This window comes from Pristiophorus japonicus, unplaced genomic scaffold (genome assembly GCF_044704955.1).
Source record: "Pristiophorus japonicus isolate sPriJap1 unplaced genomic scaffold, sPriJap1.hap1 HAP1_SCAFFOLD_71, whole genome shotgun sequence".
Lineage (NCBI taxonomy): Eukaryota > Metazoa > Chordata > Chondrichthyes > Pristiophoridae > Pristiophorus > Pristiophorus japonicus.
In genome coordinates, this window is record NW_027254624.1 from 995,331 (window position 1) to 1,011,079 (window position 15,749).

The window sequence follows — 15,749 nt, forward strand, 5'->3', positions numbered from 1 at the left end:
TAAAATCTATTCCCAATTAACACTACCCACATTAATTCACCAGAAACAGCCCCGTGCCTGCAAAGAACTGCAGCCCCGCATTTAGCTTCGGTGGAATACACAATACCAAACATTTTAAAGAAAAAGGAAACCCATCATAGTTCAAGAAAGGCGATTATTGGGCAGTAAATACCCCTCACTCATACAACTCATTCACCTCTACTCTCCAACTCCCCCTCGCCAACTACTCTTTCGCCCCTACTCTACAAATGCCTCACCCAACTCCTCTATCACCACATTTCTTTCAAACCCTCACCCCAACTCCTCTTTCACCATTCTCTCCAAATCCTTCCCCCAACTCCTCTTTCACCCCGACAATTTCATTTTCAACATCACTTACACAAGTCATCCACACTGGAGGTAAATCTGAGGAGCGTCTGTGTGATGGTGAGGTGATCACTGGACAATAAAGTGCAGAGACTGATGGGAGGCTGCTCATTACCCTCGGTGAGATTTAATCCCCTTACCACTGAATACTGCGCACAGACGGTCACCTTGGTAACGGAATGGTCATTGTGACATCACTTTCTAAACAAGGGCACACAGGACAATGGGTCATCAATAAATGGTAAAGGGATTAAACACTCTGCAATTACATTGTAAATAATAGTAAATAAATGCTGAAAAATAACTGGCGAAGATAATAGCTTATCTCTGTGGAATTCACGAGCTAACAATAAGAATGATGTGTTTACTTTACACACACACTTACACATATATATGTAGCAAAGACTTTGTGTGCACACTTTTCAGTTGTTGTGCTTAAGCTGATGCAATATGTTTTATTAGGTCTTGCTGTGTCAGGATATAAATATACCGCACGCTATTGCTCCTCCTGCTGCCTGGGGGACTGGAGCAGATATTTAAAGGGACATGGACTCCCTTTTCTCTGCCTAGTTATATTTAAAGAACAGTCCAGTTTATCTCGCAGTGTCGGAGGACTTCACAAACCGAGCTCCCATTAACAGTCGCTCCCTTTTGTACTGTGCAGTGATTGTAAAGCTGTATATTTTCAGTGACTTGAGCCTTTCTACAATGTCTCAATTGTTTTTGATGATCCATTTGAAGTGCTTTTCTAACTTGAAAGGATTTAAGAATTGTGCATTGTGACGAAGGATTTGTTTAAAGGTGGATTTAAATTTGTTCGAAAATATTCTTTCTAACCCTCCCCCAACCCCACAAAATTTAGAACACTCTGCAATACTGACTGGGAAGCTCCCAAGCTCGGTCCTTGATCTGGGCTGTTAGTTGTTCTCAGTCAAGGCAGCAATTCAGGGGTTCTAATTGTCCTCACTACCACTGGGTTAAATATAAGTAAAAATTATCCAGTGCCCTTGCTCTTGATACCGATCCAGTGACATCAACTGCGAAGTGTGTGGATGTCACTTGAGGGCAGGATTGAACTCGGGTCTGATGCCTATCACAGTGGAAATTTATATCTTGTTCTTAAAGTAACAACTTTTGTAACCTCCATTTGCAGGGTATTAGAAGGGGAGGATCTGCAGCTTGGAAACTCAAACCAATCATCACGTCAGTATTTGAGGGAATCATCAGTTTCATCAGGATCACCTTATCATCAGTCTTTGGAAAAACACCTATCACAGCGAGGAGAAACAGAACATATGTTCTGTGTATGGATGTACCTTCAACCAGTCGTCTAGCCTGTGAGAATCGTGTGCCCAGCTGACTCAACACTGTGAATGTGGGGACAGTGGGAATGGATGCAGATGCGCGTCGGGTGAAAACACATCAGGGAGAGGCCGTTTACCAGCTGAGTGTGCAAAGAGATGCAGTCGCTTATCTCAACACCTGCTGTAGGCACATGCTAAGTCCTGTCACTGAAAGTGATTAACAGACTGGATTTTGTGTTCAGTGATCTCGGGCGTGTTCGCTATCCCTAACCTGGACACCAAGGCAAAGAGAGGCATTCTGGAAGGTGTGGGGAACTGGAACTTGTCTCTGAGAGTAATCAAAGGCTTGAGAACTGAAACAATCGAGAGTTATAAAGGAGAAAAGGCCCCAAATGGAGAAGTCAGAAAAAGGACATCAATAGTCGCCACTTATCATAGAGATATCAAATATTGACACATTGTGTAATTTGAAGTATCAAAATATTAAACTCCAGCCCAGTTTTCAGAATGATTAACATCAGCAGAAACAAATCCCAACTGACAGAACGAACACGATTCAGTCAGAATGTGATTAACAGCAGTAATAACACTAGAACCCGACCCCTGCAGTCACTTGAGAACTCGCAATTCAGATAACTGAATGAATCTCTTCCGACACTTCCCCAGTGTGAACTCGCTGGAGATTCAGCAGATGATGGAGTGAAACCCTACCCACACACGGAGCAGGTGAACGGCCTCATCCCGGTGTGACTGTGACAATGAATTTCTACATCAGACGGGGAGCTGAATCTCTCCCCACAGTCTCCACATTCCCACGGTTTCTCCATGGTGTGGGTGTCCTTGTGTCTCTCCAGTTTGGACGATCAGTTGAAGATTTGTCCACACACACAACACGAGTAGCTTCTCTCTGCTGTGAATGGTGCGAAGTTCTTTCAGGCTGTGTAACTGGTTGAAGCTCTTTCAAGTGCACTGGAACAATCTCACTCAGATGTTTGTGTGTCGTGGTGCTTTTCCAGATATTTGAAATATTTTCCCACAGAGAGAAGAGACAAACATTCCTGCTTCCACATTCAAAGGCCGAGGATGTTGACCATTTCCACCTTACATGGTTGGGTTCAGACCTGCAGCAGCTGTGTGCAAAGTGAGAATAAAATCAATGAGATGCTGATTTTCTCTGCTGGCCACTGGGTCTTTTGTGCTGGCCCAATAGGGTGAGACTGTGTTGCCCGATAGGCTGATCCTGGGCTGGCCCAATAGGATGAGCCTGTGCTGCCCGATAGGGTGAGACTGTGCTGGCCCAATATGGTGAGACTGTGCTGGCCCAATAGTGTGAGCCTGTATTGCCCGCGAGGGTGAGACTGTGCTGGCCCAATAGTGTAAAGCTCTGCTGGGCCGAACGGGTGAGCCTGTGCTGGGCCAATAGGGTGAGATTGTGCTGGACCGGTAGGGTGAGCCTGGGGGCTGGGCCAATAGGATGAGACTGTGCTTGCCCGATAGAGTGAGACTGTGCTGGCCCGATAGTATGAGACTGTGCTGGCCCAATAGGGTTCGTCTGATCTGGCCCAACAGTGTGAGCCTCTGCTGGCCGATAGTGTGAACCTGTGCTCGCCCGATAGGGTGAGACTGTGATGGCCCGACAGGATGAGCCTGTGCTGGCCCAATAGGGTTAATCTGAGCTGGCCCAACAGTGTGAGCCTCTGCTGGCCGATAGTGTGAACCTGTGCTCGCCCGACAGGATGAGCCTGTGCTGGCCCGATCGTGTGAACCTGTGCTGGCCCAATATTGTGAGACTGTGCTGGCCCGATAGTGTGAATCTGTGCTGGCCCGAAAATTGCGAGCCTGGATTGGCTCGATAGGGTGAGGCCAGGCTAGCCCAATAGGGTGAGCCTGTGCAGGCTCAATGGGGTGAGCCTGGGCTTGCCCGAGAGGGTGAGGCCGGGTTGCCCCAATAGGGTGCATCAGTGTTGGCCCAATAGGGTGCGATGTCTGCTGTATAGCGTGCACATCTCTGAGCCATACAGAGGGGGTGTATTACACAGCCCTGCAGACCATGTGCTTGCTGAAAGCTTTGAACTTAAATTGCTGGAGAAATACCATCAACAATGTCTTCACAAGATCCTGCAAATCCCCTGGGAGGACAGATGCACCAACGTTAGCGTCCTTGACCAGGCCAACATCCCCAATATTGAAGCACTGACCACACTCGACCAGGTCCGCAGGGCGGGCCGCATTGTTCACAAGCCTGACACAAAACTCCCAAAGCAAATGCTCTAGTCGGAACTCCGACATGGCATGCGATCCTAAGGTGGGCAGAGGAAGCGTTTCAAGGACCCTCAAAGCCTGTCTGATAAAGTGCAACATCCCCACCGGTACCTGGGAGTTCCTGGCCAAAGACCACCCTAAGTGGAGGAAGTGCATCCGGGAGGGCATTGAGCATCTCGAGTCTCATCGCCGAGAGCATACCGAAATCTAGCACAGGCAATGGAAGGAGCGTGCAGCAAACAAGTCCCACACACCCTTTCCTTCAACCACCGTCCATCCCAACTGGGACAGAGACTGTAATTCCCGTATTGGACTGTTCAGTCACCTGAGAACTCACTTTTGCAGTTGGATCAAGACATCCTCGATTTCGAGCTACTGCCTATGATGATGATAATAACCTGAGCTTTGGATGGCCCAAAAGCGTGAGCCTGTGCTGGCCCAATAGGGTGAGCATGGGATGGCCCAATAGGGTGAGCATGGGTTGGCCCAATAGGATGAGCCCAGGCCCAGGGTCACCAGACAACAATCAGACAGCAAGGTTCTCTTTCTGGGGCCATTGACCTGGGCACAAACATGTGATCAATCAAACTGATATACACCCTGAAGCACCGCCCACACGTTGTCCCTGCACAAAGGACCACACATGCGCCGTGAGGCCCGCCCTGACCAAGATGGCGGCCGCTGAGCCCGCTCCCCGCCCGGGAAAAAGTTACCACCAAGAAAGTAATCAAGAAAACATCAGCGAAGGGCGGCAAGGAGCGCAGAAGGTGGAGGAAGGAGAGTTACTCCATCTACATCTACAAAGTTCACCCGGACACCGGCATCTCCTCCAAGGCCATGGACATCATGAACTCGGTTGTGAAGGATATTTTGGAGCGCAGCGCGAGTGAGGCTTCCCGACTGGTCCATTACAACAAGCGCCGCACCATCAGCTCCCGGGAGATCCAGACCACCGTGCGCCTGCTGCTGCCCGGGGAGCTGGCCAAGCACGCCGTGTCGGAAGGGACAAAGGTGGTGACCAAGTACACCAGCTCCAAGTAAAACTGCACGCTGTCCTGAGAGATCAAACCCAAACACAACGGCTCTTTTAAGCGCCACCCACAACCTCTCTGAAAGAGCTGCACAAACCCATCTCCCTTTAGACTCAATTTACTGTAATTATTTCCTGAACAAGTGTGTGGGGACCTTTGCAGTTCCAGCTGTAGATTTAGTTTTAATTTCTCAGATAACTGATTTTACTGTCCGGTTCTTCCTTTTCCCGCCTTAAACTACAAACACGGTCCCTGGTCGCCCTTTTCCTTTGCTCTCAGACCCGTTCATTTGCAGCGCCTGCCAAAGAATTAGAAACTTGTTTTCGGGTGATACTCAGACTTTAGCCACCTCGTTCTCTCTCACGCCTTCTTCAATTCAAAAGAACATTCTACTTAGGAGTCAAACAGTTTATTAACCTTCGAGTCCGAGTGTAACAACCCAGAATGGGAGTTCTTACAGAGACCAGAACCGGGGCAGTTTGAACACTCTGACCCTCTTCCCTTTTGACGGAAGGATTCCCAGTTCTGGTCTCACTGCTGCCTGTGCGGCGGATCGATCGATAATCTATGTAATCCAACTTTTACAAAGATTGAGTGGATTGTGTCCCGTTACAGAATAAGTGGGGAGTGATTCCCTCCCATTACATATAGTTTGAAACTGAACCCAAATTTAATCCTGATTGTAACAGCCTGGAATTTACAAGTGAAATGTGGATTAAGACAAAGGGAAACAAAAAAGTGTTTGGAAATATATGGCTAATGGGGAAGTTACTAATATAATCCGCAATTTTAACAATTATTGGCGGGATTTTTGAATTTCTAAATCCTTCGAAGACTGAATGTTCAGAACAGTCATTTCCGCCCAGGTTTCTTTGGTGGGCTAAGCAGGCTGCGATTGGTCATCCGAAAGGACCAATGAAATTCACCACGGAGCGACCAATCACAAGTTAGCTCCCTGCATTCCTCCAGAAGGTAAAAGGCAGATGTGGGAGGAGTTTCTCATTCTTTCCATGATAGTGTAGATTGTGGAACTGTCTCGAAGATGAAAAACCGGCGGTAAAGCTCGGGCCAAGGCGAAGTCTCGCTCCTCCCGGGCCGGACTGCAGTTCCCTGTGGGCCGTGTTCACAGGCTCCTGCGGAAGGGGAACTACGCTGAGCCTGTGGGTGCCGGATCCCCGGTATACATGGCTGCTGTCCTCGAGTATCTGACCGGCTGAAATCCTGGAGCTGATCGGCAAACCGGCCCGCGACAACAAGCAGACCCGCACCATCCCCAGACACCTGCAGCTGGCCATCCGCAACGACCAGGAGCTCAACAAGCTGCAGGGAAAGGTGGCCATCGCTCAGGGCGGGGTGCTGCCTAATAGATAGGCTGTGCTGCTGCCCAAGAAAACCACCAGTGTGTCCAAGAGCAAGTAAAGCGGACAGGATTTAATCTAATAAACCAAAGGCTCTTTTCCGGGCTACCCACACTATCAATGTAAGGGCAGGTTAATGTTCTCTGGATCACAATTGTCCCAGATCTAAATTAACTTTGAATCTCTGCAATTAAGCGGTTAGATTCCTGATCAGAAATGACCCTCAGACATTGTCGGTTCTAAACTGGTCACTGCTGACAGACAGTGCAACAGGTTTGCTGTTATAAAATCCTGCTGTAAGGTACCATAAATCATTTCTGGCCTGCGAGGCGGTAAACTTACCCCGATTGCGATGGCCGGGTTGGTCTGCGACTGAAAAAGGTGAAGTGCATCTTCATAGCTCCAGAGGTAGAATTCATGCGGATGAGGGTAGCAGCAGACGGGATCAACCGACTGTGTCCAAAACGGAAGCGATCCAGAGAGCACCCAGACCGCGTAACACGACGGAGTTGCATTCATTACTGGGGCTCCTGAATTATTTTGCTCACTTTCTTCCCAAATTGAGCACGCTGTTAGAGCTGCTTCACATGCTCCTGCACAAAGGTCGTGAATAGTTCTGGGGGGACAGCCAGGAAAGGGCTTCTGAAAGAGCACAAAATTTGTTATGCTCCAACAATCTGTTAACGCTATATGACCCATGTAAGGAACTTGTTTTAACATGCGATGCATCGTCCTATGTGGCCAGGTGTGTGTTGCAGCATGTGAATGCCAATGGTCAGTTTCAGCCAGTAGCTTATGCCTCCAGATGTCTGTCCCAGGCTGAACGGGCTACGGGATGGTAGAGAAGTAAGCGCTTGCATGGATATATGCTGTAAAAAAAATGCACCAGTACCTGTTTCGCAGGAAGTGTGAGCTGGAGACAGATCACAAACCCCGAACGTCCCTTTGGCCGACAACAAGGCCATCAATGCAAATGCATTGACCCCCATACAGACGGGCCACTCAGGTTAGCCGCCTATGACTACACAATTCATCACAGACCGGGCACTGAAAACTGCACCGATGCACTCAGCAGGCTCCCACTAGCCACCACCGAGGGGCCAACCGAGCATGCTGCTGAGATGGTCATGGCTGTTGAAGTTTTCGAAAGCGAAGGTTCACCTGTGACAGCCCGTCAGATCAAAATCTGGGAAAATAGAGACCCACTACTGTCTTTAGTCAAGAAATGTGTCCTAAATGGGGACTGGGCAGCCACGTACGGGACATTCCCTGAGGAATTCAAACCATTTCACAGATGCAAGAATGAACTCTCGATTCAGGCAGATTGCCTACTATGGGGAAACCGTGCATTCATGCCCCAGATGATCAGAGACATGTTCAACAGAGAACTCCACAATGAGCACCCGGGCATTGTCACGATGCAGGCAATTGCCAGGTCACACGTATATTGCCCAGAGATAGATGCAGAACTGGAATTTTGTGTTCACAGATGCAACCCGTGTATCCATGTGGACGCCGCAGGTCCTTTCATGAGAAAAATGTTTTTGATTGTAGTAGACGCCTAATTCAAATGGATCGAGTGTGACATTCTCAATTCAAGCACATCCTCCGCCAAGGTTGAAAGTCAACGTGCAATGTTCGCTACCCATGGTCGACCGGACACCTTGGTCAGCGACCATGGCCCGTGCTTTACAAGCATTGAATTCCAGGACTTCATGGCAGGAAATAGTATCAACCATCTCAGAACGGCACCATTCAAGCCGGCCTCAAATGGTGAGGTGGAACGAGCAGTGCAGATAATCAAACAGGGGATGCTCAGAATCCAAGGGGGTTCCCTACAAAGCCGCTTATCATGCCTCCTGTTGGCCAATAGATCCCGACCACACTCGCTCACAGGGGTTCCACCCGCAGAGCTGCTAATGAAAAGGACACTCAAAACCAGGTTATCCATTATACACCCCACCATGAAATAAATTGTTGAGAGCAGGCGCCAGTCACAATGTGACTACCATGACGGGAATGCAAGGGCACGATGTATTGATGTCAATGACTCCGTCTTTGTCCTCAACTACGCTGCAGGGCTTAAATAACTCACAGGCACTGTGATTGCCCAAAGTGGGGAATAGGATTCTGATAGTTAAACTTACCAATGGACAAATCTGCCGCAAACACTTGGATTAAACAAAAAGGAGGTCCAGCAACCCCATTGAAGAAGCAGAGGAAGAACACGATATAGAATTCACTCCTCCATATGTGACCGAACTTCGGAATCAAGCGGAGGAGAGCCCAGTCACTGTGGGCAGTCCGGACAGGCCTGAAGCACCGTAAACAGCAGACACTCAGACCAGCGCCCAACAACTGGATCCCCAACTCAGGCGCTCTACAAGGGAGTGTAAACCACCAGAGAGACTCAACCTGTGATCCAAATAAGACTTTGGGGAGAGGTGATGTCATATATTCAACTGTCATTGTAACCCATGTATAAACTGACCTAAGTTGTACACCGTGAGAACATTGACCACAAGTGGGTGAACTTGTGGGAGACACTCCTAACCTGGACTTTCAGGTATAAAAGGGGAAGCTCCACCCACCTTCATCACTTCAGTGCTGGCTAATAAATGTTACTGGTCACAGAGTGACCTTCTCTCAAGTATGGGCCTCGTGTGCATTTATAATGTGTAGTAAGGACATATTAGACAGAGTGTTCAAACTGTCCCGGTTCTGGTCTCTGCAAGAACTCCCATTCTGGATTGTTATACTGCGGGGAGTGTCGGGTTAATAAACGGACTATCGCAACAGGAATTGAAAAATAAATTTGATAAGTACTTGCGAGAGAGAATGTGTGACTGAAATCTGAGTCTCAGCCCCTGAACATGCTCTTAATTCGGCAGGCGGTGTAAATGAACAAGTCTGAGAGTGAAGCTGCTTATCTGAGAATTCAAAACTAAATCTACAGCTGGAACTCCAAAGGTTCACACACTTGTTCAGGAATTAATTACTGATTTAAGTTTAAAGGGAGATGGGTTTGTGCAGCTCTTCAGAGAGTTTGTGTGTGGCTCTTAAAAGAGCCATTGTGTTTGGGTTTGATCTCTCAGGACAGCGTGCAGTTTTATTTGGAGCTGGTGTACTTGGGCACCGCCTTTGTCCCTTCTGAGAAGGCGTGCTTGGCCAGTTCCCCGGGCAGCAGCAGGCGCACGGCGGTCTGGATCTCCCGGGAGCTGTTGGTGTGGCGCTTGTTGTAATGGGCCAGGCAGGAAGCCTCACCAGTGATGCGCTCCAAAATATCGTTCACAACCTTGTTCATGATGCCCATGGCCTTGGAGGAGATGCCAGTGTCAGGGTGAACCTGATTCATCACTTTGTAGCTGTAAATGTGGTAACTCTCTATGCTCGACTTTCTGCGCTTCTTGCCGCTCTTCAGTGCTGTTTTAGTGACTGTTTTCTTGGCGCCTTTCTTGGCAGTAACTAACAAGAACATAAGAACATAAGAATTAGGAACAAGAGTAGGCCTTCTAGCCCCTCGAGCCTGCTCGATCATTGAACACGATCATGGCTGATCTGGCCGTGGACTCAGCTCCACTTACCCGCCCGCTCCCCATAACCCTTAATTTCCTAATTGGTTAAAAATCTTTCTATCTGTGACTAGATTACATTCAATGAGCCAGCCTCAACTGCTTCCTTGGGCAGAGAATTCCACAGATTCACAACCCTCTGGGAGAAGAAATTCCTTCTCAACTCGGTTTTAAATTGGCTCCCCCGTATTTTAGGCTGTGCCCCCGAGTTCTAGTCTCCCCGACCAGTGGAAACAACCTCTCTGCATCTATCTTGTCTATCCCTTTCATTATTTTAAATGTTTATATAAGATCACCCCTCATCCTTCTGAACTCCAACGAGTAAAGCTGTTTCCCCCGGTGGTGGGAGAGTGCTCAGCGGCCGCCATATTGGTCTGGCGGTCTCACGGCGCATGCACGGTCCTTTGTGCAGGGACAAAAGGTGGGCGGGGCTTCAGATTGGTCACATGTTTATGTCCAGCTCAGTGGGCCCTGAAAGGGAGCCTTGTTGTTCTGATAGTTGTCTGGTGACCCTGCACCAACACGCCTCACCCTATTGGGTCAGACCAGTCCAAGCTAACCCTATTGGGCCAGTCCAGGCTCACCCTAATGGGCCAACACAGTCTCACCTCCTTGGGTCAGCCCGGGCTGACACTATTGGGCCAGACCGGGCTCACCCTATTGGGACAGCAAGGCACATCCTATTGGGCCAGTCCGGGTTTACCCTATTGGGCCAGCACAAAAGGCCCAGTGATTAGCAGAGAAAATCAGCAGTTCATTTATTTTATTCTCACTTTGCGTACTTACCCAACCATGTAAACTGGAAATGATGGATACCATCTGCCTTTGAATGTGGAAGGAGAAACATTTTTCAGTTCTGTCTGTGGGAAAATATTTCAAACATCAGTTTGACTGGAAAAGCAGCGACACACACATACCCTATCCGAGTGAGAATGTTCCAGTGTACTGACTGTGGAAAGAGCTTCAACCAGTTACACAGCCTGAAAAACATCGCACCATTCACAGCGGGGAGAAACTACACGTGTTCTGTGTGTGGACCAAACTTCAACTGATCGTCCAACCTGGAGAGATACAAGGACACCTGCTCCATGGAGAAATCATGGAAATGTGGAGACTGTGGGAAGGGATTCAGTTCCCCATCTGATCTAGAAATCCATCATCACAGTCACACTGGGGAGAGACCATTCACCTGCTCTGTGTATGGCCAAGGTTTCACTCAATCATCTGATCTGCTGAAACTCCAGCGAGTTCACACTGGGGAAGTGTGGGAAGGGATTTACTCAATCATTTGAATTGCTAGTTCGCAAGTTACTGCAGAGTTTGGGTTCTACTGTCATTACTGCTGTTAATCACATCCTGACTGAATCGTGTTCATTCTGTGAGTTGGGAATTGTTTCTGCTGATGTTAATCACCCATAAAACTGGGCTGGAGTTTAATATTTTGATATTTCAAACAACACAGTGTGTCGATATTTGATGTCTCCATGATAAGAGGAGACAAATTGATGTCTTGTTAGCGACTGCTACATTTTGCGCCTTTACTCTTTTCTAACTCTAGATTGGTTCAGTCCTCAGACCTTTGGTTAATCTCAGGACAAGTCCCAGTTCCCCATACCGTCCAGAGTGCATTGATGTCCAGGGTAGGGATAGCTAACACGCCCGGGATCACTAAACACAAAATCCAATCTGTTAATCACTTACACATACTGGAATTTTCGTGTGTCCACAGCATCTCTCTCACCTTCAATGTGTGAATAGAGTATCACACCTGCAAAGCTGGTTTCAATTTAAATTTGAATCATTTCAGTAAAAGTATTTAAAAAAAATATCTACAAGTAAACCGATCACATCAACTAATTGGCAAAGGTTTACAGTCAACTAGATGAACAAGTAAAAACATCATGGCCCAATAACGCAACTCCATATTCACAGGAGAAAGTCTGTTATCTAAGTCCTCGAATGTCAGTTGGTGAGATAAGAGACTGAATCTCTTTCCACACTCAGCTGGTAAACGGTCTCTCCCTGATGTGTATCCACCCAACGCACATCTGCATCGATTCCCACTGTCCCAACATTTACAGTGTTCATTCAGCTGGGCACACAATCTCTCAAATCTTGACGTGATGTTTGGTTTGAGTTTCCAAGCTGCAGATCGTCCCATTCTAATACCCTGCAAATGTAAGTTACAAACGTTGTTACTTTAAGTACAGGATAGAAATTCAGAACAGACAAGTCTTGATTCTATAGGAGATTCTTTCCCCTCCTGCCCCTCCAAATCTGTAAATTCCTTTTTCTAGACACTCTCCCTCTATGCTTACTGTCTAAAATCAACTGCGACTTACTTTCTCCAGGAAGTGCTAAATCTGGCTGGGTGCAATTCCACAGACATTTGTTAACCTCTGGTGCCTCATCATCAGTCGACTCAGTGAGTGTCAGCAGGATTTTAACCGTGGTCGGCATCAGAGAAGAGTCCAATCCTATCCTCAAAGACATCCATAAACTTCACAATTGATGTCAGTGGATCAGTATCAAGAGCAATTGCAGTGGCTAATTTTTACTCATATTTCGCCCAGTGGTACTGAGGACAATTATAACCCCTGAACTGCTGCCTTGGCTGAGATGAACTAACAGCCCTGATCAAGGACGGAACTTGGCACCTTCCCAGTCAGTATTGCAGAGTCTTCTAAAATTTGGGGTGGGGGTGAGGGAGATTTAGAAAGATTATTTTGAAACAAATTTTACCCCACTTTTAAACAAAACCTTCGTCAAACTTCACAAATCTGAAATGACCACCAATGCGTCCACTATTTCTCGGGCCACTTCTTTAACTACTCTGCGATGCAAATTATGTGGCCCTGGGGATTTATTGGACTACAGTCCCTTCAATTTCCCAAACACCATTTCCTGACTAATAAGTATTTCCCTCAGTTCCTCCTTCCCGCTAGACCCTCAGTCCCCTAGTATTTTCGGGAGGTTATTTGTATATTCCTTAGTGAAGACAGAACCAAAGTATTTGTTCAATTGGTCTGCCATTTCTTTGTTCTCCATGACGAGTTCACCTGATTCTGACTGCAAGTGGCCTACATTAGACTTCAGATATCTTTTTCTCTTCACATATCTATAGAACCTTTTGCAGTCAGTTTTTTATGTTCCCTGCCAGCTTACTCTCATATTCTATTTTCCTCCTCCTAATTGCAACCTTAGTCCTCCTCTGCTGAATCTTAAATTTCTCCCAGTCCTCAAGTTTGCTGCTTTTTCTGGCCAATTTATATGCCTCTTCCTTGGATTTAACACTGTCCCTAACTTCCCCTGTGAGCAACGGTTGAGCCACCTTTCCTGTTTTATTTTTCCGTCAGACTGGGATGTACAATAGTTGTAATTCATCCATGAGATCTTTAAATGTCTGCCATTGTCTATCCACCGTCGATCCTTTAAGTAACATTCGCCAGTTTATCCCTGCCAAACCACGTCTCATACCATCGAAATTTACTTTAAGTTCAGGACCCTAGTCCCTGAGTTAACTGTGTTGCTCTCCAGCTTAATGTAGAATTCTACCATATTATGGTCACTTTTCTCCAAGGGGCCACGCACGACTAGAATGCTAATTAATCCTCTCTCATTACAAAAGACCCAGTCTAGGATGGCCTGCTCTCTAGTTGGTTCCTCGACATATTGGTCTCGAAAACCATCCCTTATACACTCCAGGAAATCCTCCTCCACAATATTGCTTCCAGTTTGGTTAGCCCAATCAATATCGAGGTAAAAGTTACCCATGTTAACTGCTGTACCCTTATTGCATGCATCCCTAATTTCCTGTTTGATGCCATCCCCAACCTGTCTACTACTGTTTGGTGGTCTGTACACAACCCCAACTAACGTTTTCTGCCCTTTGGTGTTTCGCAGCTCTACACATATAGATTCCACATTATCCCAGCTAATGTCCTTCCTTACGATTGCATTAACCTTCTCTTTAACCATTAGCACTACGCGACCACTTTTTCCTTTTTGGCTATCCTTCCCGAATATTGAATACCCCTGGATGTTATGTTCCCAGCTTTGGTTACTCTGGAGCCATGTCTCAATAATCCCAATTACATCATATCCGTTAACAGCTATCTGTGCAGTTAATTCGTCCACCTTATTACGAATGCTTCTCGCTTTGAGACTCAGAGCTTTCAGGCTTGTTTTTTTAACACTCTGTCCTTTTAGAATTATGTTGTAATGTGACCCTTTTTGATGCAGAATGAAACCCACAGGCAATTACCAGAAATTGACAGGTACAGGATAAAATCCATGCTTTCGTGTCAGAAACTAACAGAGTAAAACCCTCAGCCACATCCCCGAGATGGACAGATACAGATTCAAATCCACACTCCCATACCAGACACCCACTATATAAGAAAATAAGAACTTAAGAAATAGGAGCAGGAGTAGGTCATACGGCCCCTCGAGCCTGCTGCACCATTTAATACGATCATGGCTGATCGGATCATGGAATCAGGTCCACTTCCCTGCCCGCTCTCCATAACCCCTGATTCCCTTATCGGTTAAGACACTGCCTATCTCTGTCTTAAATATATTCAATGTCCCAGCTTCCACAGCTCTCTGAGGCAGCGAATTCCACAGATTTACAACCCTCAGAGAAGAAATTCCTCCTCATCTTAATTTTAAATGGGGGGCCCTTATTCTAAGATTATGCCCCCATTTCTGGTCTCCACTATCAGTGAAAACATCCTCTCTGCTACCATCTTTTCAAGCCCCCCATAATCTTATACATTTCAAAAATCATGTCTCATTCATTCTTCTGAATTCAATGAGTAGAGGCCCAACCCCCTCAACCTTTTCTCCTAAGTCAACCCCTCATATCTGGAATCAACTGACCGAACCTTCTCTCATCTTCCTCCAAAGCAAGTATATCCTTTCATAAATATGGAAATCAAAACTGCACGCAGTATTCCAGGTGTGGCCTCACCAATAACGGCTGTAACTGTAGCAAGACCTCCCTGCTTTTATACTCCAACCCCTTTGCAATAAAGGCCAAGATTGCATTGGCCTTCCTGATCACTTGCTACACCTGCCTACTAACCCCTTATGTTTTATGCACAAGTACCCCCAGGTCCCGCTCCACTGCAGCACTTTTCTATCTTTCTCCATTTAAATAATAACTTGCTCTTTGATTTTTTTTCCACCAGAGTGCATGATCTCTCACTTTCCAACATTATAATCCATCTGCCAAATTTTTGCCCACTCACTTAGCCCATCTGTTTCCTCTTGCAGATTATGTGTGTCCTCCTCACACATTGCTTTTCCTCCCATCTTTGTATTGCCAGCAAACTTGGCTACGTTACAGTCTGTCCCTTCTTCCAAGTCGTTAATATTGATTGTAAATAGTTGGGGTCCCAGCACTGATCCCTGCGGCACCCCACTAGTTACTGATTGCCAACCCGAGAATGAACCATTTACCCCAACTCTCTGTTTTCTGTTAGTTAGCCAATCCTCTATCCATTCTAATATATTACCCCCAACCCCGTGAAATTTTATCTTGTGCAGTAACCTTTTATGTGGCACTTTGTCAAATGCCTTCTGGGAGTCCAAATACACCACACCCACTTTATCCACCCTGTTCATTACATGCTCAAGGAATTCCAGCAAATTTGTCAAACATGACTTCCCCTTCATAAATACATGCTGACTCTGCCTGACCGAATTATGCTTTTCCAAATGTCGTGCTAATGCTTCTTTAAGAATGAGCTCTTCAACATTTTCATAACCACAGATGTTAGGTTAACTGGTCTATAGTTTCCTGCTTTTTGTCTGCGTCCTTTTTAACCAAGTGCGGCTCTCAGTCCCCGGCAA

General features: G+C 46.7%; 1 protein-coding gene across 1 annotated transcript; it reads right to left on the reverse strand.

The window, feature by feature from the left end:
• Positions 1-9,430: 9,430 nt before the first annotated feature.
• LOC139256322 (histone H2B 1/2-like) lies at positions 9,431-12,353 on the reverse strand. The gene is made up of 2 exons (XM_070874198.1): positions 12,236-12,353; positions 9,431-9,786 (listed from the first exon to the last, which is right to left on the reverse strand). The coding sequence occupies exons 1-2, from the start codon at positions 12,351-12,353 to the stop codon at positions 9,431-9,433; spliced, it is 474 nt and encodes a 157-aa protein (XP_070730299.1).
• Positions 12,354-15,749: the final 3,396 nt, after the last annotated feature.

Coding starts and splice junctions, on each gene's coding strand:
- LOC139256322 (XM_070874198.1), bottom strand. CDS start 12,353: ATGCCGACCACGGTTAAAATCCTGCTGACACTCACTGAGTCGACTGAT. Junction 9,787..12,235: donor TTTAGCACTTCCTGGAGAAA/GTAAGTCGCAGT, acceptor TGTTCTTGTTAG/TTACTGCCAAGAAAGGCGCC.